The sequence below is a fragment of the Penicillium mononematosum genome (genome assembly GCF_028829835.1).
Source record: "Penicillium mononematosum strain IBT 11891 chromosome Unknown utg000002l:1.0-8112719.0:1.0-8118358.0, whole genome shotgun sequence".
NCBI lineage: Eukaryota > Fungi > Ascomycota > Eurotiomycetes > Eurotiales > Aspergillaceae > Penicillium > Penicillium mononematosum.
This window is the reverse complement of record NW_026643272.1, coordinates 7389961-7412871: the sequence shown is the minus strand read 5'-3', so window position 1 is coordinate 7412871 and position 22911 is coordinate 7389961. Positions and strand designations below refer to the sequence as shown.

General features: G+C 50.7%; 10 protein-coding genes across 10 annotated transcripts; 6 read left to right on the top strand and 4 right to left on the bottom strand.

Annotated features, from left to right (window-relative positions):
* Positions 1-177: 177 nt before the first annotated feature.
* On the top strand, positions 178-2150 carry N7519_004605 (uncharacterized protein; the record flags this gene model as incomplete). Its single annotated transcript, XM_057291381.1, is given in 4 exon segments — positions 178-640; positions 700-1150; positions 1165-1781; positions 1804-2150. The coding sequence occupies 4 exon segments, from the start codon at positions 178-180 to the stop codon at positions 2148-2150; spliced, it is 1878 nt and encodes a 625-aa protein (XP_057152583.1).
* Positions 2151-4547: 2397 nt separating this feature from the next.
* Positions 4548-8095, bottom strand: N7519_004604 (leucine--tRNA ligase CDC60; the record flags this gene model as incomplete). Its single annotated transcript, XM_057291380.1, is given in 6 exon segments — positions 4548-5057; positions 5075-5149; positions 5201-5399; positions 5456-6456; positions 6473-7957; positions 8021-8095. 6 exon segments carry the CDS (start codon positions 8093-8095, stop codon positions 4548-4550), a joined length of 3345 nt encoding a protein of 1114 aa, XP_057152582.1.
* A 530-nt stretch (positions 8096-8625) lies between these two features.
* On the top strand, positions 8626-9455 carry N7519_004603 (mitochondrial 54S ribosomal protein mL61; the record flags this gene model as incomplete). The annotated part of the gene is made up of 2 exons (XM_057291379.1): positions 8626-8664; positions 8880-9455. The coding sequence occupies 2 exons, from the start codon at positions 8626-8628 to the stop codon at positions 9453-9455; spliced, it is 615 nt and encodes a 204-aa protein (XP_057152581.1).
* A 367-nt stretch (positions 9456-9822) lies between these two features.
* On the bottom strand, positions 9823-14459 carry N7519_004602 (MRX complex DNA-binding subunit; the record flags this gene model as incomplete). The annotated part of the gene is made up of 6 exons (XM_057291378.1): positions 9823-9831; positions 9885-13244; positions 13300-13659; positions 13719-13809; positions 13894-13921; positions 14435-14459. 6 exons carry the CDS (start codon positions 14457-14459, stop codon positions 9823-9825), a joined length of 3873 nt encoding a protein of 1290 aa, XP_057152580.1.
* Positions 14460-14629: 170 nt separating this feature from the next.
* N7519_004601 (GATA transcription factor LreB) lies at positions 14630-15854 on the top strand (the record flags this gene model as incomplete). The annotated part of the gene is made up of 3 exons (XM_057291377.1): positions 14630-15253; positions 15309-15714; positions 15811-15854. 3 exons carry the CDS (start codon positions 14630-14632, stop codon positions 15852-15854), a joined length of 1074 nt encoding a protein of 357 aa, XP_057152579.1.
* Positions 15855-16471: 617 nt separating this feature from the next.
* On the top strand, positions 16472-16690 carry N7519_004600 (uncharacterized protein; the record flags this gene model as incomplete). Its single annotated transcript, XM_057291376.1, has 1 exon — positions 16472-16690. One exon carries the CDS (start codon positions 16472-16474, stop codon positions 16688-16690), a length of 219 nt encoding a protein of 72 aa, XP_057152578.1.
* A 483-nt stretch (positions 16691-17173) lies between these two features.
* On the bottom strand, positions 17174-18194 carry N7519_004599 (uncharacterized protein; the record flags this gene model as incomplete). Its single annotated transcript, XM_057291375.1, has 3 exons — positions 17174-17603; positions 17685-17984; positions 18040-18194. The coding sequence occupies 3 exons, from the start codon at positions 18192-18194 to the stop codon at positions 17174-17176; spliced, it is 885 nt and encodes a 294-aa protein (XP_057152577.1).
* Positions 18195-18642: 448 nt separating this feature from the next.
* On the top strand, positions 18643-18896 carry N7519_004598 (uncharacterized protein; the record flags this gene model as incomplete). Its single annotated transcript, XM_057291374.1, has 2 exons — positions 18643-18739; positions 18796-18896. The coding sequence occupies 2 exons, from the start codon at positions 18643-18645 to the stop codon at positions 18894-18896; spliced, it is 198 nt and encodes a 65-aa protein (XP_057152576.1).
* Positions 18897-19204: 308 nt separating this feature from the next.
* On the top strand, positions 19205-20648 carry N7519_004597 (FAD-dependent oxidoreductase; the record flags this gene model as incomplete). The annotated part of the gene is made up of 3 exons (XM_057291373.1): positions 19205-19468; positions 19675-20060; positions 20180-20648. 3 exons carry the CDS (start codon positions 19205-19207, stop codon positions 20646-20648), a joined length of 1119 nt encoding a protein of 372 aa, XP_057152575.1.
* A 353-nt stretch (positions 20649-21001) lies between these two features.
* On the bottom strand, positions 21002-22818 carry N7519_004596 (metallophosphoesterase family protein; the record flags this gene model as incomplete). The annotated part of the gene is made up of 4 exons (XM_057291372.1): positions 21002-21263; positions 21316-22420; positions 22441-22694; positions 22778-22818. The coding sequence occupies 4 exons, from the start codon at positions 22816-22818 to the stop codon at positions 21002-21004; spliced, it is 1662 nt and encodes a 553-aa protein (XP_057152574.1).
* Between the last annotated feature and the right edge of the window lie 93 nt (positions 22819-22911).

Here is a 22911-nt window from a genome sequence, read left to right as displayed (position 1 = left end):
ATATTTTCACTAATTCCAGTTATCTTTTCTTGTTCATAAAACGTAATGAACGAAATTCTCGTTGCGCAACCTTACCTTTCATAGTTGTACGGTGGCCCGAACTTGCCAAGTGCGCTATCGATAGATAACTGTCTCCAAGAAAAAAAAGCTCCGCAACTCCGCAATTCACACGCCATCATGTCGCTCTGCTCTCGAGCAGTGTTCAGAAACCCGAGATTACATCTGCTGCGTCTGCCCCCAACTAGCATTCCTCGATCCCAGGCTCGAACGCTGTTTTCACTGTCGCGCGCCGCGCCACAATACAAAGTCCTTACGGACCTCCGCAGGCAATGTCGGTGCTTCTCAACAACTTGCTTTCACCGGGAACAGCCCCCAGCTGAGCCTCAGGTTGGCACCCTAGCCGATTCCCTTCCTGTGTGTTGCCCAGGATGTGGCGCATTCTCCCAAACAGTTGAGGAAAACGAGCCAGGATACTATGGTACATCACGAAAGCAGATTCGGAAGCTACTCGCCGTGAGAAAGGGAGCAATTGCAGACAAAATTATACAACAAAACGAAGCTATATCCACTGAGGGAGATGAGTTGAGCGCACAGCAGGACGATACCATCGAGGAGGCAGTGCCACCCAAGCCCATTCAAGGTGGGTCATCTAGACTATTGCTCAAGCGCGTCATTTGCTGACTGAATATGAAGATGCAGCTTTTCCGGATGAAGCTATCGACCCCGAGAACAACTTTATTGGATCTCCCGGTCGAATCACCGAAGTCTGCGATCGCTGCCATGACTTAATACACCACAATAAGGCAGTCTCTTCGCCTAAGCCGACTATTTTGTCTATACGAAACTATCTAGAAGAATCGCCGCACAGACACAACCGTGTTTACCATATCATTGATGCTGCAGATTTTCCTATGTCTCTCGTCCCACGCATTCACTGGGCTTTAATGCTGCAGGAACAACGTTCGCGGAACCGACGATCTACGAATGAGAAATACGAACGCGGAAGGAAACTTCCATCGCTCTCATTTATAATCACGCGCTCAGACCTTTTGGCAGCAACGAAAGAGCAGGTAGACTCGAAGATGGATTACATTCGCACAGAGCTCCGCGCAGCGTTGGGAAGATCAGGAGGGAGGCCCGTTTGGGAAACGTGCACATGATTAGCGCGCACCGTGGCTGGTGGACCAAGGAAGTCAAAGAAGAGATCCGAGAGCACGGCGGGGGAATTTGGGTCGTTGGCAAGGCAAATGTCGGAAAGAGCAGCTTCATTGAAGCTTGTTTCCCCAAGGATTCCAGGAATGTGGAGAAAATCGAGGAGTGGCTTCAACGCCGCCGTGGTGAAGATGAGATTACAAACCAGCCAGAGGCCACCTTTCTTAACCCCGACAGCCTTTTGCCCCCTGCCCCTCGGGAGGATCTCTATCCTGTGCTCCCAGTCGTGTCTTCCCTTCCAGGCACTACAGTCTCACCTATCCGTATTCCATTCGGCCGCGGAAAGGGCGAGGTCATCGATTTGCCTGGCCTGGAGCGTGGTCTATTGGAGGACTTTGTTCGGGATGAACATAAGCGTGATTTGATCATGACGAAGCGGATCAAGCCTGAACGTTCAACCATTAAACCCGGCCAGTCTCTTCTGCTTGGCGGTGGTCTTATCCGCATCACTGCGGTGAACCCCCAAGATACGGTCATGTCTGCCAGTTTCCTGCCTCTCGAGTCTCATGTCACCAACACACAGAAAGCAATTGAGACGCAGGCCGAGGGAAGTCCCCTACCGGGGAACTGTCATTATGAAAGAAGGAACAGGCAGCACAATGGCCTCAGCCGGTGTATTCGACTTGAAGTGGGATACCACCATCTCAAATCTTCCTACCTCGCTCGCGAAAGCTGTAAATGACAGGGGGATTCCAGTTCCTTCATTGCCATACCGTGTAATGTCGGCTGATATTCTCGTCGAGGGCTGCGGCTGGATCGAGCTCAGTATACAAATCCGCAGCAAGCGGGACGCTGAAGGCGAACCTTCCTATCCGCAAGTCGAAGTTTTCACTCCTAACGGGAAGCATATTGGGTCCCGACGTCCGATTGAGTGTTGGAACTTTATTGCAGAGAAGAAAAAAATCGACAAGCGCAAGCGGCCGCGGACGAGATATTAATTGTGATTTGGGTATTTGAACATGTACAATAGGCCATTTAGCATAGCGGCTCGGCGTTTCTCCTCTCTTATAGATATGTACAATAGTCTTGTTATACCACCAACTATGCTGTATGTCTGTGCATACCTGGGTAGTCTCGAATATCTCCAAGGTTACACAATATGCTCATCCCCACGGTCCCCGCAGGTGGGGGGGTATTAGCCTTTTCACTTTAATTCATTTAACTTCTTTAACTTCCAAGGTTCTTTCCCACTTTATTTTGACTCCCTGTTTATTTTGCTTGATATTCTCTTGCACTAAACCGAGGTTGTTCCTATTGTTCCTAAGGGTGATTGTGCAATTAACTCGTCTAATTTTGGTGTCGCACCAATATCCAACCTTGGTTTCAAGATATATATCACTCCTTGACATTCAGCAAAATATTCACGCTTGTCTATCGCATGATGTTATCTTTTCGAGGGAGCGAAAATGTCAGGGAACTAGCTATACCCTGGCGCTTCAGTCTAACCCAGACCTATGACCCCGTGGAGAACCCGACAGGGCTCATCTCATTTGGCATGGCAGAGAATGTATCTATGTCCCCCACAACCTGGAAATCCAAAAGCTAACCCTCAGCCAGAAACCAATGAGAGCAGAGATAGCAAGATATATCAACGAAAAGGTGCATATGCCAATATTCGCCTTCAGGTCGGCATCATGTCCATTGACCGAGAGTATCCCGCCCTAACAACCTCACCTAGGTTGTCTTTACCCAAGATTCTGTCAGCTACCGCTCAAGTGCGCCAACAGCTGCAAGACTACCAGCCGCCGCAGCAGTTCACTTGAACACTATCCTCAAACCACATGCCCCAATTGACCCCCAGCATATAGTCGTCGCAGACTCTCCAACATCTCTTGGCAGTATGCTGGGATACAATCTCGCAGAACCCGAGGATGGGATCCTCGTCAGCAGACCTGTATACGGCCGCTTTGAGCTCGATTACGGCGTTGAATCTGGAGTTAGAATGGTCTATGCTGACACAACTGTAGACGAGGCATTCTCTCCTGCTTGCGTGGAAAAGTATGAGCGAGCTTTGAAGCAATGCGGCAAGAAGATTCGAGCTGTGCTGCTTGTGAATCCGCATAACCCTGTTGGTAAGTAATATATGCCGCCTGGTCCATTGAACTGAGCTAATTGCCTATCTTCAGGCCGTTGTTACCCACTCGAGACACTCAAGGCTATTGCCCGATTCTGCAATAAGCACCGTCTCCATCTCATTAGTGATGAGGTATACGCCTCCTGTGTGTTTGATTCTGGCGACCCTACCGCTGTGCCGTTTACTTCAATTCTCTCGCTCGACTTTACGGAATTGATAGATCCTAATTTGGTCCATGTGTTATATGGCTTCAGCAAGGTAGGCTTCGGACAATTCCAACGGAGGCATCGAATTTGACATACCATTGTAGGACTTCGCTTCCGGAGGCCTCCACCTTGGCTTCTTGGTGACCCAAAATGAGCAGCTTCGTCAAGCCTGTAAAGCAATTCTGTAAGGTCTCTCTCTTTCTCTTGCACAGTGAAAAGCTGGATGATGTCCGACGTGAAACTGACTCTATATAGGAGGCTCCATGGTGCGTCACAAGCAGCGGTGACTATTGGCACCGCAATTCTAGAAGACCAAGCTTTCGTGTCGAGCTTCACAGCCGTAGCAAGAAAGAGACTCGCTTCAGCCTACCGGCTTACGACCTCGGTGCTTGACAAGGAGGGAATCAACTATGTCAAGGGCGGGTGAGTATACAAACTCGACATCATTCAATTCCCCTTCTAATCTGGTCATCAGAAACGCTGGCTTTTTCGTCTACATTGACTTGTCACCTTATCTTCCCCATGACGGCGCTATTACTCCGCGAAACCGAGAATTTGTCCTTGCACAGAGGCTGGTCGATGCTGGCGTCTTCTTGCATCCCGGAGAAGAGCATTCGAGGAGTGTTGGGTGGTTCCGGTTGGTTTTCTCACAGGAAGAAGATACACTGAAGGAAGGCCTTAACAGGTGAGTCCTTTACTTATTATTTCTGTGGATTCATTCGGTCCGGCTGATTGATGGATTGTTTTGCGACGTTTTCAGATTGTTAAGTGCATTAAAGCCGAGTGCATGAAGCATTATCCACGACACTACGTGTCCGTGACCGACGGGGTGTTCGTCTACATGTGTAGTTGCAGTGTCGAAGTGAAAATATTGTCGCAACGTGTTCCATTTACAAGAAAGTTCAGAAAGTCTTCAATCCATCGATTATTAAGCTCAAAGAACTGAAATATTGAAAATGCTATATGCTATTCTGGTTTATTTTATTTTTGCATAAGTCATCAAGCATGATTGTTGAAACTGGAAAATGAGACTGTATTTTTCAAGGAAACGTCGTTTACTCGACGTTGACAAACTGGAACGTAGGGGTTCCAGGCACGGCATTCTCGCCAGACAGACCCTCACGCTTCTCACCAGTGCCAACAACTTCACCAGTCTTGCCACCCTCGTCAACAGCAATGACCTCAATCTCCTTGAAGCCGGAGGTGCGCTTCAGACCGCCCACCATCTCAGACAGAACAGCGAACTCATCGAAGGGAAGCTTGCGATCGAAGACAGTGGCGGGGGACTCGCCAGCATTGACCAGACGGCGCTTCAGGTTCTGAACGAAGGGCATGGCCTTCTTCATCTCACCGAACTTGCCGACCTTTGCGTTGAGCTCCTTGTCGTTGAAGGAGAGGTTCAGGGAGTCGAAGGACTCGCGCACCAGATCAATGTACTTCTCCTGCCAGTTGGGGTACTTCTTGGCAACGAAGATGGTAAGCTTCTTGGGCTTGCGGGGTCGAAGGTAATGGCCTTGCCCTTGGAGAGCTTCTTGGTGAAGTTGGCCTCGGAGCCCATGATGTTGCTTGCAGTACCACGGACGTAGTTCTGAGCGGCGGTCAGCTCGGGAGAGGGCTCTGGCACGGCAGGGAACTGAGCGAAGTGAATAGACTCGGACTAAATGGTGTTAGATTAAGGTTGAGTATGAAGTGGGGGAAGAAAACTGACCTTCTTGAGAACCTCGAGCCAGATGTACTCAGCCCAGTGAGGAGCAATGGGTGCCAGCATCAGAGCTTGCAGCTCAATGTAGCGCAGAATGGTATCCCGGTGCATACCCACGCCAGCAGCGGTAGAAGCCTCACGGTAGCTGTCACGGGAGCTAGTGAAGTCATATAGGCCAGACTTAAGAGCAAGCTTGAAGTTGGTGCTATATAAGGAGTTAGTTATCGTTGTCAATGGACTTTCAGCGTAATGCAAACTTACTCCTGGTAGTGCTTCTGGGTCTCGCGGACCAGGCTGTTAAGTTCGTTATTGAAGAGCTTGTCAGCGAAGGCATCAGCAGGGCCACTGCGCAGAGTCTCGTCCTTAACAACCTCCTCGATCCATTCCTTCAAGGTGTAGAGACGCAGGATGTTGCTGTTGGCAACAGACTCTTCGAAGTTGGCATCTTCAATGCTGTCACCTGCATCGGCAAATGCAATACGGGTAGCATCGGCACCGAACTTATCAACAGAATCCTTGAGAGTCAGGAAGTTACCGGTACTCTTGCTCATCTTCTCACCGTTGAGGAGCAAGTGGCCGTTAGCACGGACACCACGGGGCCAGTACTCCTTGGGGAAGAGGGCAATGTGGATGTAGAGGAAGAAGGTCAAGTGGTTCTGAATCAGGTCCTTTCCGGAGACACGGACATCCAGAGGGTACCAGTACTCGAATTCGCGGCGCATTTGCTGCAGAGATTCCTTGCTGATTCCACTCTTAGAGACGAGTTCGTCGCTGATTTCCCGTCTTGTGAAAATGTAGTCCCAGACCTCATCGGTCATCTGGTCCGCGGTCACCTTCAAGGGGCCGGTCGTCTTGCCGTACCGGTCACCGTGAAGGAGGTGAGCGATGGTGTAGTAGGCCATGTAGACGGTACTGTCACTCAGAGACTCAACCAGGAACTGCTTGTCCCATGGCAGCTGGGAACCGAGGCCGTAGGTTCTGGCACACGCCCAGCGGTTCAGCCAGGACAGATTCTTCTCGAAACCGTTCTTGCATTCGGCGGAGTAGGTGTTGAGGTTGTTGACAACGTGGTTCAGGGTCTCCTGCTGCCACTCGGCGTCATTCTCACCGTAGTTCAGGAACCACTGGCCCAGGTAAGCAACAACACAGTCGTCACCACTACGGCTGACAACCTTGCCCATGGGGTCGGCGAAGGGGAAGGCATCACCACTCTCGTAGAGCTCCTTGCGGACTTTATCCTTAGCCTCACTGACGGGCTCGCCCTTGTAGTTCCCGAACGAGCATAGTACCCTTGTAGAAACCTTCCATGTAGGCCAAATCCTTGGCCTGGGCCAGCTGGGTCACGTCCTTGGGAGAGTTGATCTTCAGCTGCTTGACCAGAGCAGGGGCAGTCAAGTTACCGTAAGTGGGGGTGTCAATGAGGGGGAAGATTTCAAGCTCAGCCCACTCCTTCTGAATACCGTAGTACTCAGCCTTCTTCGCCAGGTCCATCAGCGTGGCGTAATCGTCAGGGCTGTCGGACGGGACGGAGGTAACAACACCAGTGCCCTTGGCTGCCGAAACACTCTCCATGGGCAGGATGCGGATACCCGCGGTGTGGAAAGACAGAGGCGCGTTGACCAATGTTCCAATGAAGGCGGAACCCGGTGCCTTAAGAACCTGCGGCAGCTCGTCTTGAGTCTTGGGGAACTTATCACCGAAGAAATGGCCCTGGAAGGCCATGTTCCAAGCAGCACGCTTGGTCACGACAATGTACTCCTTCTCCTTCAGCTTGAAAAGACCGTAGTTGATCTTTGGGCCGACGAAGCAGCTAGTCTGGCCATACATGGTCTCGGGACGCAGGGTAGCCGGAACGAAGTATACCTTAGCATCATCCTCAACCTTTCCTTTCACGAGCTCTGCCATTTCCGGCGACCACTCCTTAACTTGGAGCTTGATCGCAGAGTATTCCTGAGGACCAATGCCCTCACCCTCGGTGCGGTCGTGGTCCATGCAAGGCTGACCGTCCTTAGGCGAGTAGACGGTGTAACGGTTGCCATACATGATCTTGCCGAGCTCGTGCAGGCGGTTCATCTGCCAACGCACGAAAGCATCGTAGTAGGGGTTAGCGTCGGTGGTGACAAACTGCCGGCGCCAATCGACACGGGCACCCATGCTGTCAAGATCACGGATGGCAAGAGGAGGGAAGTGGTCGAGCCAGTGAGCAGCGTCGGCGAACTTGTGGATTTCTTCCAGAGGAACGCCAATTGCCAGCATAATCTGGAACTGGTACTTCATCTTCACGGTCTTGGCAGCGGCCTTGCTCTTCTTGCCGGAGAACTTCTCGGCTGCCTCGGTCTTGACCTCTTGTGTGGGGGCTGCGACGGCGTCCTCGGCGGCCTCTGCCTCCTCGTTGTATCCTTCGAAACCCTTGCCAAACTTCTTCACTTCGTTGGCGAGCTTATCGGCACAGGCCTTGATAGGCATACCGGTGCAGTGGAAACCCAGAGGGAAAAGGGCACGCTTGCCCTCCATGCGGGCAAATCCGGCCATGAACTCAACCTTACTAGCAGTGAAGCTGTGTCCGGCGTGGAGAGTACCGTTCATGTAAGGGTAGGCCATAGTACCGAAGAACTTGGGGTACTTCTCACGGAGCTCGGCGGGGGTCATGGCGCCCTGGGGGGCTTCCTCGAACGAGGGCGCATCGACTTCGAAGACCTTGTTCTCCTTCCATTGTGCTTGGTACTTCTTTTCGATTGCGACTAGGGTGTCTCGCTTTTCGGTCTGGCGGGCGAAATGTTAGTTAGAAGATGAAAATCGGCGATGGCGGGGGAGGGGTATATCAACATTTTCCAGTTTGAGGGTGTTCTTTGAGCTGTTGCTCGGGTCGAGCTCAGCTACGGATGCAGCTGCGGCGGCCATTTTTCCTGATTGTCAGAATTGGCCAATAATTCCCTTGAAGAGCGGAGGGGAACAAAAGAATGGCGGGGCGAGATATAAAATCTGTTTGATCAGTTTGTGAGTCAAGGTAATGCGAGTGTATTGTATTTTACGGGGGGACTCCACACTCTAGAGGTCGTTTATAACGTTGCATAGATGGATTGGTGTGTAAAGGAGACAGTAAATAGGAGAGCTTGGTTTAAGAAACAAATGCGAATTGACGAATCTCTACTTCTTATCTGTGTCTAGAGTGAGTTTTAACTAACATGTTCTCTGTGACCAGATCAATACCATCTATAGATTGGAGGTTGCACGTGACTATCACGGAGCAACTTCTTCGCCGACAAGCGCATCTACGATAAATTTCCCCGATCAACAAACTCGCAATTCCGGCCCTATATTACTGTTCTTGAGCAAGGATCTTGCCAATTAATATTGCACTCTCGCCTTACTCCTATACCCACACGTCTCATCGCATAAGGGCCAGTCCCTGTGCGGAACAGCCTTTCATCATGGTCAACTTGTTCAAGCGGCTTCGCAAACTGCAAACTGTATGTATAGCTTCTCTCAGCTCTCCCTCTCGAGCTCTCCCAAAGTAATGCAGAATTGATGGACTGACGTGTGATTGTCCCTGCCCACAGAAAGTAAGCCGAAACCCCGTCTCTCGAGATCTCCGACCCTGCAAGCTCCGAGGCCGAACACGCCTTGTCTCCCACTATCTAGCGATACGCGATCGATCAACTGACTCATTCTTTCACTGTTCCAGATGCTCCAGACCAAGGTTGGCACAGGCGCAGCCATCTTCCCCAACGTCGCCTCCGCATCAAAAGAATTCCCAGCCGTTACCCGACTCCACCTCACATATGCACGCAAGATCGACCAGGGCCACGGAGGCGCGCGGCATTTCTGGCGTAACTGCCTTCCACGACTGAAATATCACAACCCAGCCGTGCCGATGACTGTGGCACAAACCTCCAACCAGCAAGGACCCGCAGCATTGACAATTTACTTCGCCGAACGGGTCGGCAGTGCCGCAACGGCCCTCGCAAACGAAAAGAAGGTCGTCGATGAGCTTGCCCCCGCCCCCGAGGCCAATGAGCAATCCGCCGTTCTGGATATCAAGAACCGCACATATCAACAAATCTGGGACCGTGTGCAGGCCATGACGGGTGCGAAGGTGGTTCCCGCCACTAGCGAGGACATTGCGCTGTCACAGAAGTTGGCGGAGATCAAGAAGAGATCCGGTCCGGATCGCCAGCGTGTGCTAGCTATCCGGCAAGCGAAGAAGGACCAGGAGCGCATGCTCGCTGAGGCAAGAGGCCAGGTGGACAAGCAGGTGTAAGATCGTGCAGTGTGTTCTAGTGTTGTCTTTGGATTCGATTGATCCATCAACTGGTTTCTCGATCTTGAGAAATCGGCTGTCTGTAGCATAGCATCTTTTTTCCGTTACGACTATGTACTATTTCTTGGAATATTCTTTTAATGCGCATGTCGCATTCTCGTGTTATTCAGATTTCGTGGACGCTCAAATAGATAGAGCGCATAGGTATCAATAAGCAATAGCAATAAATTGCAAATTCAACATCACTTGACAACGTCAACGCCGAAGTATGCTTGGTTTAAAAAGGCGTAAAACAGATTGGAGGAAGATTGCTCCAGGCAAAGCTATGTAGCCAATAAAATTTCCGAACGACTGAAAGAAAAGGGTGTTACATGACCTAAAAACATTGTTAGCAAGAAGAATTACCCAGTGGTCAAGTTAAAGACATACCTCGGCAATTGACTGCCGCTCAATGATTGATTTCTGTCTCTCATTGCGCGAAACACGGTAGTAATAATCGGTGAAGTCACCACATTGCATGTGGCGCAGGAATTCTTCATCGTGCGTGATGACAATCAACTGGAAGTTGGCCTGCTGCTGGCGAGTGCGGATAATATCATGCAGCGACTCCGCCAGAGAGCGGATATTGTCTCGGTCTAGGTTCGTTGTGGGCTCATCAAGAGCAATCAGACCGCAATTGACACCGAAACACTCCGCAAGGGCAAGACGAATGATGATACTAGCCAGAACCTTTTGGCCTGCGCTGCATCGGCCTCGCATGTCCATCTCGGCGCCTGACTTGACCATACAGACGCGGTAGTTGTACGATCGGTTGCCCTTGGCGTTCTCGTTGTCGGAGCGGATGAGGATTGTGTCAACGTCCGTTCCGCGATAGGTCTTCTGCCACAGTTCGCCAGCGATGGCGTTGATTTCTGCCATCTTTAAGCCATGATATTGCATGATTGCTTTGTCAAGAGCGCCACCGTATCGAGCCAGATCTTCGACGGCGGCTTTGGTGGTCTCGACCTTGATATGGGATTCCTTGTATTTTGAAGCGGCATCCTTATAATCCGTGTTCCAGTCAGCCAGCAGCTGCATCAACTGGTCGTCTTTGGACTTCATTTCGCCCATCTTGCTCGCCTGTTTGGCAGCAAGTGCATTGTGTTCACGAGTCCAGCGTTCTGACTCTTGCTTGAAACGACCTCGGTCCACTTCAGCGTTTTGTGCTTCTAATTGCTCGACTTCTTCGACAACTGCGTTGAGAGATCGAGTGGCTTGACGATATGTCAAGTTGTCGGAGTATTGCCGCTTTGTGTTTTCGCTGTCTTTAAGTTGGGTCGAGATTTTGTTGATCTCCCTTGTGATCTCGCTTTGATCGGCTTCGAGTCTGCCAATTTCAGCTTCGATTTCTTGAAGCTCCTTTTTGCTTCGCTCAAGCTGGCCCGGACCTCCCCGCTGGTTGTACGAGTTGATGTCGTCATTGGCAAGGTCAAGCTGATGGATGTTCTCGGATAAGCGATTAATCTCGTGCTGCAGATCTCGTTCACGCTCGTCGGCTCGCTGGCTGATATCATCATAACGGGCTTGGGCTTGAAGCAACTCCGGCGTGAGATTTTCGATATCTCGATCTGCCTTCTCAATGGCCTCCCTCTGCTGATTATTGAGCTTCTTGAATTCCTCCATCCGGACATTCAGGTCCGCTTTCTTTTCCAGCTGGAATTTGGCATTGTCTAGGTTGCTCTTGACATCTCTGAACTCTAGCTCAAGCTTGTTGATCTCTGATCGCGTCTTTTCTTTCTCATTCGTCACTTTCGAAAGAGTCTTTTTCAACTCCCGTGACTTTTCGTTGATGGAGGCGATTTCCTCCTGGATGTCTTCCAGGGTACGAGCGGTTGAAGCGTCCTGCTGCTTTGCAGAAAGCTCTTGAATTTGTGATTTGATCGTCTTAATCTCGGCATCGTAACGCGCAATAGTGCTCACTGTCTTAGCAAGCCCCTCAACGTCACGTTTGCTTTCTGTCTTCTCGCTAAGCTTTCCATCCTGAGTTTCCAGCTTCTCCAGAAGTTGGTCACGCTGGGATTCACATTCTTGCTCTTCTTGTTCCAGCTCTGGAATGACAGTCTCTGACAAACGAACCCAAGTGTCGTAGGATGCACTAGCAGCGCGGGCTGTTTCGAGATCTTCTTCAAGGCCCTTTAGGGTCTCGTCTTCAGCATCAAGGCCAGCTTTCTTGACTAGGGCATCCAGCTTCTTTGTGAAGGTCTGGAGTTCTGCCTCGTTCTTGAACGATCTTTGGCATGTTCGGCACAGCTTGGTGCGCTTAGCAGCATCAAGACATTTGGTGAGATACTCCCCCATTCCGGCATATTGATCAGCGTCTTTGCGAGCGAGATCGTACTGTGCCTGGCGCTCCTTCACAATTTCAGGGTATTCGGAAGGTCCCGCGTCGACTGTTTCATGGATTTCCTTCACGCATTCATCAAGTTCCTTTTGGCGTTGCTTGAGGTTCTTCTTGGCAGTCTTAAGCTTGAACTCTACATGCTCCAATTCTCGGCTCACGCCATCGCGCTCGCGCTCTGCATCAGCCACCTGCTTTGATTCGCTATCGAGAGCTTGCTGGAAGCCTCGTTCCAGCGTCTCAGGTTTCCAATCTGGCCCAACAACCTTCTCGAGGCGATCGCCATGGGCTCCTTTCATCGTTTGTAAACTGCGCTCACGGTCCTTCGATTCTTTCTTAAGGTGGTCTAGGCGAGCCAACTCTCCGGCCTTCTTGGTTGAATCAATAAGCTCGGTGTTCAATCTCGAGCTTTCATCCTCAAGGCGGCGGATTTCCGCATTTGTGTCCTGGATATCTTGATCCCAGGAAGCAGCCTTGGATCGCTCTTTCGCGTGGTCAAGACTTGACGTGATATCCTCAACCTTTGACTCAAGCGCAGCCTGGAAGCCCTCATCAACCTCGATTTCGTTGAGCTTCTTTTGATAAGTTGTTGCCTCCTTGTCATTCGCAGCAATCTGTCGTTTTGCCGCATTCTTGGTCTCTTGGAGTGCAGACTTGGTTTGCCCAATCTCATTCAATGTTTCTTGAACCTCACGAAGCTCTTTCTGGGCTTCGCGCTTCACACGATCCAGAGACTGGTTCTGGTCTCTTAAAAGGCGTTTTATTTTCTGCATGAAGGTATCAATTTCAGACTGGTCCATCGTCTCATCAAGGCCACGGATGTTGTTGGCGCGCGCAATCTCATTGATCATGTTCTGGCGCCTTTGAGACTGACGCTCGAAATTGGCCTTGTCGTTCTCAAACTTTCCATTCTCGGCTTGTTTCAGGCCAAGGCGGTGCCGAGTCTGCTCAATCCGCTCCTTAATTTCCATGTAGTTTTCCTTGTGTGACTCTTCTTGTTGCTGGTATTGGAGCTGCTTCGTTTCGAATTGCTCCAGGGTAGATTCAAGCCATTCATCAGACTCATCAAGCTCAACCAAATGTCTCTTGAGGCTGTCAATGGTTGTTTGGATACTTTTAGCTTCGATACGCTTTCCCTCAAGAGCACCGAGGACTTGGGCATAACTTTCTGATTGCGTCCAAGCCTTATCAGCAAGCTCCGCGACACGCCGCATCTCTTGCGACATCTTCTGGGTCCCTTCGCGCAAGGCCTCGATTTCTTCTTGAAGCTTGACGGACCGCTTTTCGGCACGGTCTGCCTTATCCTTGTCTTCTTTCGCATGTTGCTCCATGATCTTAAATTTGCCAAGCTCCTCGTTCTGCTTCTTTCGCAGTGCTTTGATGTTGTCAATGGCCTTGGTGTACTTCATAGCCTCAAATATTTCGTCAAACCTCTTTTTAAGGACAGATGGTTCACTCATTGGCCACAGACTTTCGTCTTGGTGGCAGAAAATGACCGAATCCAGCACGGCCTTTGATACACCTGAGATACTGTGGCATGATTTGGTCCAGCTCAGCCACTCTCGATGAAATAGCCGTGCGTTCGCCATTTTTGACCATAAGCAGCTGGCCTTCCAGGGTCTTCTGCTGCCGTGTGGTTTTCTTGACTGTAAGCTGTAGGCTGCGCGTGGCAACCATTTTCGCTCCGGAAGTGGCCTTGAATGACAGCTTCACCTGGGCCAGTACCTCCTTTTCGCCACATAGTTTCGGGTCGTGGATGAAAGCACCGCCTTTGCTGTTCGGAGGAAGATCGCCCGTTGTGGCATATTTGAGACACTCGATGATGGTCTAGATCCGCGTCAGTTCCCTGCTGGTAACTCCGAGCTGCCCATTTCGCCATTCCATACCGTCTTTCCTGAGCCATTATATCCGACAATCAATGTGAGGGGTGTGTGGAATTGGATTGTTTCGCTGCGCGTATTATCGAAAGAGCGGACTCTAGAACAAGCACGGTTTGATGAGCATGAATGTAATTACTCTCCGCAGTGGTTGCACTCGGATTAAAAGTTTTGAGAGACATACCCCAGGATAGAGAGCTTATCGATCTTCGCTACATTATGTTAGATGGCTGTTGGATCGTTTCGTTTTTCTCGCCGAGGTATAGAGCTGTTGCACTTACACCTAAAACCCAGTTAGCATCGCGACACGAGGCGGGGAATGATCAGCACGTACATTTTGAACTCAAGCGCAGAGAGGGGCGTTTGAGCCCGTTGGCTGTTAGCGTTATCGAATACAATTAGATACAAGCTAAACAGAGAGAAGGCTGAGAAAAGAGAGTGCTCGGAGCGTTGATTGTGATCGATCATACAGTCCCGCGTCAAGGCGACACGAAATCACGTGAATTGTACTAAGGTGCGGAGGCCCACAGGGATCGGCGGTGTTTTGTCAACCAGCAATGGCCGGCTATTATTTCCAATGCTCTCTCTTTTCAAGGAGTCCAGACCCTCCTTGAGACGATGTGTATATTCTGAGAGGCACATTGTCCAACCCCCTCTTAGCCAAATGTACCAAATGTACCGCCTCGAATTTGGAGAATGAGCAATTCCATCCTCAACGCCGTTACTATATCCGTCCGCTCGTGCGGCCATTGTTTTTTAGGGAAATCCCCTGGCTATTTATGAGAGACGTTGGATTCAGAAGCACTCAAGCCTATCCCTAGTACCATTAGATCTCTCTCGTTTAATATCTCTATACCGCACTCGGTATGGCTCTGAGTCGCCCACAACCTTATGAGGGTATGCCTCTACCCGCCTCCCAAATGAGATTGAGCTCCAATGAGGGGCATACAGGGTACGCAATGGAGCAACAGAAAGCCCATGGATCCTATGGCGGGAACTACGGGGTGCAAGGTGCTCAACACCGGGGATACCAGGCCGTACAAAACGATGGGGTCTGGACAGAGCGGGTCTTGGATGAAATGAAGGACATGCTACTTCTTCTCACACCCCAGGGCCGGATCGCCTATGCCAACCCATCGTGCAAGGATATCACGGGATGTGTCGCAAAACAACTCGAGGGAAGTCTTCTGGCACAGTACATCCATGAAGACGACCAGCAAATCCTCCAGAGAGACATGGACGATTCGGTTGCCGCGAATCAATCCTTCCGTACCCATTTACGATTCCAAAAGACCAACGGCACATATTGTCTTATGGAGGCGTATGGTCATCCACATATTGCAAAGCAGGAGGAGCATCAGGCAGGGAGAACCACAACCGCGAATGGGCCCTGCACGGGCTTTTTCCTCGTATGTCGGCCATATATAAACAAGGTCTCCCAGCTCCTTGACTCTTTTTTGGAACACAAGATTGAGAACGCACGCCTGATGCAACAGATTGCGAAATTGAAGCAAGAAGAAGATGAAGAGGCGACCGCGGCTCGGGTGCCCTCTTCTCAGGAGCGACCAGGATAATCGCGGCCCAGTGACCGAGAACCAGGGCCAACAATTCACCCGTTCAGGCGAAATGTCTAGTGATCCTGATACTACGGACACGGTGGGGCCAAATTCGGAGGAATCCGACACGAGCCAGTCGACGGGCTATGGCCCAGGATCCAATACCCACGAAGTTTACTCACATATTGACGGCATTGAGGTCATGACCGGTCTTAACTTTGCAGAGGGCGAGAGATCGCAAGGCCTCAGTACAGGTGTCAGCCGTGGCCGTCTTGTACACTGCGATATCGACATCACCACAGCTGCAGACCAAGAGCGCAATGCTCAGGAAGGTGACCGCCGTAAACGGCTCAAGGCCCAGCATGTCTGCAGCGACTGCGGAACGGCAGACTCGCCGGAATGGAGAAAAGGGCCTAACGGGCCTAAGACCTTATGCAATGCTTGTGGCTGTAAGTCTTGTCCACCGCCTCTTGTAACCCCGCTCAGCTTGCTTGTAAGCTGTCTACTCTTGGCATGGAACGAGCTAATCCATTGCGTCCTTTTAGTGCGCTGGTCTAAGAAAGAGAAGAAGCGACAGGAGTCGGCCTAATTTTCTGGCTTATTTACTTTTCTAGCTAACCTTCCAAGGTTCTCTCCATTGTCTTGCATGTTCACGCCAAGATACCTCTAACGTTAACCTATACTCCCTGTTGAAGTGTCAAGAAACAATGCGTACCGAAAGTATCGACTCCTCCATCGTGTAGTATAGTTTGTGCCTTAAATGTCAACGGCCGCGGTGGTGTAGGGCTTTGACTTTCAGTCTGTGGCAGGCTGCCGATCCGGTCGAAATCCAGTTTGAAAAGTTAAAGCAGGAAATTTGCCAACTGCCTGTAGATAACCTCAATATCACTATCGCTGATATCGTCCCTTATAACTCTGCTAGGTTGCTCGGCGTTGGGGTCCTGGAGAAGGCTGCTAAGGCTCACACCGTTTATGAAGTCCATTATAATAAAGGGCCTAGACCAAGTCTGTTGCTAGCAGCGGGACCCCAAGCCCGGACTATTGGGACTGGAACGGTAGTCGTGTTGCGGATGAGATTTAGGGCAGACACCTCCATAGCAACCTTCTCGTCCGTATAGTCTTCACAGACGTTCCCAAGACGGGGAAACGAACCATCCAGGCCGTGCTATCACTGAAAACCATCTTTACGCCGGCGTTAAATGCGCCATGGTGAAACGTACCGTCAAGTACGCAGGGAAGCTTCTCTGGATGAAAAGTCGACACCCACGGGCAAAGGCGGCCTATTCTGTGGGCCTCGTTTACCTTGTCAACCCAAAGTTGGCCCTGCACCACGTGAATGAGATCGAGAAGCACGTTGGTTTCCATAACGTTAAGGCAGGCTGTGACGGTGGGGATGTGCTGGTAGGATCCGAATTCGGTGAATGAGCTGGTCGAGAGACGCACGAGGTGGACGAGAGGGGCTATGTCGTTTTTATGGGTGTTGGGTGACTGCCGGCTGTGTAGGCTCCCGCTCTCACGCAGCGTCAGTCCTTCGTCCAGTTCTTCCTAACCAGGACAACTATTGAATTTCTTGCACAATACTTTTGCACAGCTGGGTTTTGCCTGTGTAAACATTTTCGCACTACGGAATTTATATGTTCTTCCTTGAACTCAAAACTAGATTATGAGGAATTAATGATTTTGAACAAAGTCGGAGCAAATCAATTGTCCAACGCCAAATATGAGACAGTATATACTAAGGAGCTGTGCACATTTGGCCAATAAAGGGCAATCCCACGGAGAGGGCCAAAGAAACGGAACTAAGCCATCTGAACGCCATCATTGTCCCGTTAAATAATGAAGGTGATGTATGGGCAACAACAAGTGGTATCACAAAAGCAATTTCACGAACAACAATTCAACCCCCATTCAAGCCTTAGCGGCCTTCTTTGGCGGCGGCGGGAAGTACATCGGTGAGCCTGTTGAACTCTCCGGGCTGACTTCATGCGATTGCGGCGACGGGTATTGGGGCTGAGTTGCGCGCGAGTTATCCCGCAGGGGAAGGTCCGAGGCGGTACTAGCATTGCCGAGTCGGTTGAAGGCCAGCGTACGGGGTGCGTAGGGTGAGAAGCTTCCCCCAACAGCGATGGGCGGAACCCCCGGGGTGCGGGGAACCATGCCCGGTCCTTGAGGCATTGAGCCGGGGGTCATGGGTATCATGCTGGGAGACTTGATGATCTCTTCTTCGAACTCCTTCTCGATGCGTCGCTCTTCTCTCTGCTCCAGGATCGCTTCCCGTTCTTCGGGAGTGATGAAGCAGGAGTGGATATTGAAGCCGAGGATAACTACATAGTAGACACTGAGGGAGCTGTTAGCTAACTGTTTCCTCGTAAAAGGGTAGAAATTAAAAAATTATTAGAGTGGACGGGGTCGAACTAACATCATGAGGATGGTCACAGCAAACAGCGCTTTGGCTTGCATGCAGTATGGAATATTGGACTTTTTAGAGGCAACACTGCAACTCTTCGCAATGTACCACGGGGCCCCTGGTTGGGGATGCCTTGGGTCTGACGTGTCAGACCCAGCCTGATACGCCGCTGACACGATGTAGAGAATTATCAAGGACCCGTGGACGGCGGCCGCAACAGGAGGATAAAACAGCTTCATCCAGTGGGTAGGCAATTTGGTGATGAGGAAGAAAGTGCTCAAAACACCCATGACAAGGTTATAGTCGGTGGTACTATTCCCAGGGTCAGCGGCCAGCTCTTGAACATTGGGTATAGTGAGTAACATACAAGTCGGACCAAACCATGGGGGGCTTGAATGGCTGGTAGTTCGCTGCTGCATACAGTGCCTCGTTCGGAGCACTGTTAAATCCATTGTCTGCTCCATCTTGCCATAACAATGTCCGGTATAGATCGTGGGAAGCAATACCCGTTAATGTCAGCATCACGATAGTGAGCGGAAACTCCTCGCCATCAACCAAAGGACGATCCTGTGGTGCTTATGCTTTTTTGGGAACAGGAACTGCATTTTAGCGGTGATTTTCGAACGACCGCAATAAAAATTGACTCTATTTCTCCCAAGCTGACCGTTGAGCCGAAGCGCTTATGGTAGGATTAAAGCTGTGTACAATGCGATTTGGCCAGACCGGCTGGCTAAGACATTCAGTCTGTCGCACGTAAAGGGCCAAATGCTTCAGCGTGGTAGAAAAGGACAAAAAAAAGTAGAAGAACGCAAGTCTGGGCGACCTGGAGGACGAGCGCTAGATATGAGCTCGAGACCAACGAGTGGCCGAAGGCACAAGCCATCGCATGCAGGAGGGGGCACGAATCAGCATGGGAAGACCGTGCAGAGGGATTGATGTGTGTTTGGGAGGTGCATCTGGCCAATGCTTGATGGCGGCAAAGCGCCAGCGCAAGGAGCAAGCCGGGGTCATCACACCAATGAGACGGCGAGGATCGAGGGAAGACGCCGCTCGTCACACGCTAGACGGTGTGATAGGATGGCAGATCTGCATTGAGCCCTCATCACATAATTCCCCTCAACAGGATCAGCGAAAAACCCTGACACTCCGAGGAAACTTGCAGCCTTTAGTACGAAGCGCCTGCGAAACGCTGATGAGGGGGGTGATATGAGGTCGCATCTGTGACTATGCAGTGGGCTGTACATATACCCCTGCTAGCCCCGGAGTCAGGAAAATGGGGACAAAGAGGACGGTACCTCGTTTGTGATAGCCATCGCCATCATTACTTCCCAGGTTGTCGATTTCTAAGGGAAGTTGTTGAGTGGTGGCTTAAATGGATTGTAGAAAGGAAGTCATGTGGTCGGCAGAGGAACGACAACCCATAACTGGCTTGGTCTCATATTCAATACAATCATGCCATCTTTCAGGGACTTAATCCACTTAATCCATCCAATTACACCCTTGTAACTTGATACATATATTGATCTTTCTTGATGAAGTCGTTGTCCTTGTGTTCGCTTGCTCTTCGCTCAACTGTTCCACTCCGCATCATCCGGCCTAGTCAACTCGGATTTCGCTCCATTTCAAGAACTACAGGCCAAATGACTTCCCAAAGAGATGAGTCAATTCCTCATGAGCTGCGCACAGCTGCAGAGCCCCGGCAAAATAGACTATATCCAGTGCGACTGTCGCACATCGAGCAGGTCAACCCTTCTGTCCGGCTACTACAGTTCGCTTTGCCTTCTCAAGAAAATAATGTATGGGGATTTTTTTTTTTTTTTACTCCTCTATTTCCTTTCCATATGTCCTATTTCCCTTACCTTCGGCTTATATATTAAGCCCGTCCGATATTGTTGTCCCCGCGCCGTTATCCATATGCCCCGCACGGCCAATGTTCCAATCACATCGGGGCATCTTCTATCACACACGTTCACCCAAAAGACACCACTAATGCATTGTACAGGATAACAATCAACAGCCATTCAGCTTCCTCCCGGGCCAATGGCTTGATGTCCATATTCCCTCCATCGCCCAAGCGGGGGGCTTCACTATCACCTCCACCCCGGCAGATGCCGAAGTGCTGCCGTCACCGGAAGCTTCTACAGACTCATTGGCTGGCGAGGCGCTAGAACCATCTTCAGAATCTCAAGGGCGACCACCATATGTTGAACTGGCTGTGCAAGACTCGCCCAGCAACCCATCCGCCGCATGGCTATGGAGGCCAAAGGAAGAGATCCTAGGCAGGGAACTGAACATCCGAGTTGGTGGAAGCTTTGTCTGGCCTCCCACTGGAATCAGTATTAATGATGTTAAAAATGTGGTCTTCGTTGCGGGTGGTGTTGGCATCAAGTAAGTGAGACCTCCCAAACATCATGTCCCTTATCTCCGGGGTATACAAAAATACACCAGCGCAAACCAAGGCCTCACTTGTTTCAACCCCTTATGGAGGAATTCTAACGCAGTCTCAGTCCTCTGATATCCATGCTCTCCCACCTGAACAACAACGAACCTCGCACCGCCAACCCAAAAACCATCCACATACTATACTCCAGTCGCCTACCGCAAGACCAAGGAACAGGCTCTGCAGACGCAATACTAGACCAAATCCTGTTTCTCCCACGTCTGCGCCAGATAATGCGATCTCAAGAGAGTTCGCATCGGCTCCGTATCTCGCTGGACCTTTTCCTTACGGACCTGGCTTCATCGTCTGATCTGCTCTCATCTGGGTCTCCTTCGGATCTCAAGATTCATCCGAACAGGATATCTGATCATGATCTGCGCTCTGCGGCTGTGGGTGCAGGTGGTGAATCGGATTCTTATGGCACAGTATGCTATGTTTGTGGACCGCCGGATATGACTGATTCCATCGTGGAGAAGTTGGTAGAGATGCTAGGGGACGGCGGGGAGCAGCGAGTTTTCTTTGAGAAATGGTGGTAAGGATGGCCAGATTGGTAGGCGATGTAAGATATTCACAGGAGATTAATTGCAGAGTCTGTTCGTAAGTGAATGAACATTCAGCGTTACAGTCCTCGGCCACAAGAACCAGAGCAGAATAAGACTAGGAGAGATGGCTTCAATATTTCAGAAAAAGACAAGACTCCCCGCAGACGCCGACCTAATGCAGGCAAGGGGCAAAAAGATATATGTACAGGAAAATAAGACACATGTCGCCGAACAAGAACGGAAACGACAGTATGTGAGAGCAGGGGCAGTACAGACATGCTGACATCTCGATAAAAGATGGGGAAGAGGAAGGGAAAGGAGCATAGGGAGATATAAGTCAGACTTCGTTAAGTTGCTTCCGGGCTGTTGACGGTACCGCCGTCCACGATCATCATTTCGTCGATTTTGGCTTCGGTTTGACCCCATTCTACACGCTTGTATGTTGATACACGACCGGGGCCTCTGTCGAAGTCGAAGAAACGGACTCGTCGAACGAAGTCATCGTAGCCACCGTACCCACCCAGTCCAACACCGCCCCCGTAGCACATCCAGAGAGAGGGTTTCGAATTGTCGTCTTGCTCGAGCATGCAATAGTCATTGACATGATCACTAGAGAAAAGTTAGTCTTCGGAACGACACAAAAGGAAAGCATGTGACTCACTGTCCACAACTAACAAACAAGACGCCCTCTTCTTCGAGGGCGTCCTTGAAGCCAGAGTTGAACCCTGGTGCAGTAGGGGGTTCCATCCATGAGCCCTTGAAGTACTTTCCTGAACTGCGATATTCAGGGAGCGGAATGTGGATGAATGCCACGTTCATGTGGATATGGTTATATTCCTGGTGTTTCCTTCTCAGGCTTTGGGCGGTGTTCTTGAACCACCGGGTTTGGCTCGGCTTGATCCAATCGTAGCCGCGGAACTGACGCTCGTCAGGGGAGTAGGAGTGTGTGTCAAGGAAATAGAGGGTCAGGGCAGAATGTGTGCTTTTGCCCCAATCGAGGACTTCGACAACGTAGTTGCCGACTCCGTCGATGTCTTCGGGACCGGCGACTGCAAGAGAGTAAGGGAGGTCTTCATATAGAGCCATGAGTTGTTCTCTGTTGAGGTCACCCTCATCGTCGTGGTTTCCAAAGATGGCTGCGTAAGGAATCTTGCGGTCGACCAAAAGCTTTACAGACTTGTACAGAGCACTCTGTGCGTCTGGGGCGGTCTCGCCGTTGATCTGGTCACCGGAGAAGACCACCATGTCCGGCTTCTCTTCGTCAAGAAGTCGCTCGACAAATTCCAAGGTCCGAGGGTCGGCTTCACACTTCTGGCCAGTTTCCGCTTCCGTGGGAACAGGGTCACGACAGTGGCCGAGACCAGTGCTCATGTGGAGATCTGCTAGCTGCATCACTTTGAATTTCCCGTTCTCATTGATTCTAGGAACGGGTTTCTTGAGTTTGGCCTGCGGATGCCCTCTTCGAATACTAAGGCGAGTCTCCAACTCTTCCGTCCGACTATCCAGGAGAATGGGGGTATCTTTAACTTCCCAGTTGGGACGGGGATCGACAGCATCCGCTCCATAAAGGACGTCGACGTACGTCACAGCGCTTTCGGAGTCGCTAGCATGGCGGGAGGACGAGCGCTTGAGCCAGATGCCTCCCGGTCGGGGTTCCCACGCTTCGATTTCGGTCTTTCCAACGAATTCAGACTGGGGAGTGAGACGACTGATTTTCAAGTCGATGACCACCTTGTCATCAGGGCCCAATTCCTCCTCCTTTTCCGCTTGAATTGGACGTAGGCACTCGAAGTCCAGCCGGAGCGCAGGTAGAGGTCCTTATCGACGCGGTACCAGCTTTCTGGGTCTAGCTTGCAGCTCGAGAATGGATTGAGGGAGGAACATGCTGTGACGGTCACATCTGTGATCACGTATCCGGAATAATGCGACGGAAGATGGCCATGGATTGAAGAGGGAAGGACACTGTATTGATTATCGAGAATGACGACGACGAGGAGAAATGAATGTTGCGAATAAACCGAGCTGTACACTCGCTCGGACCTACACGGATTGTTAGTCAAGTGCTTCACAGGGAGTCAAATAATGTCATACTAGCCGGCGAGCCATTATGAGATAGATATCACCCTGGCAAGGACTTGAAGAAAAGCGATGCGCCCTGTCGCATGATGCCCACGAATTGCAAGAGTATAGGGCAAAGGAGAAGACCAGGTTCGGTCAACTCTAGGATATAAAGGACAGGTATAATTTGTTTGGAGGA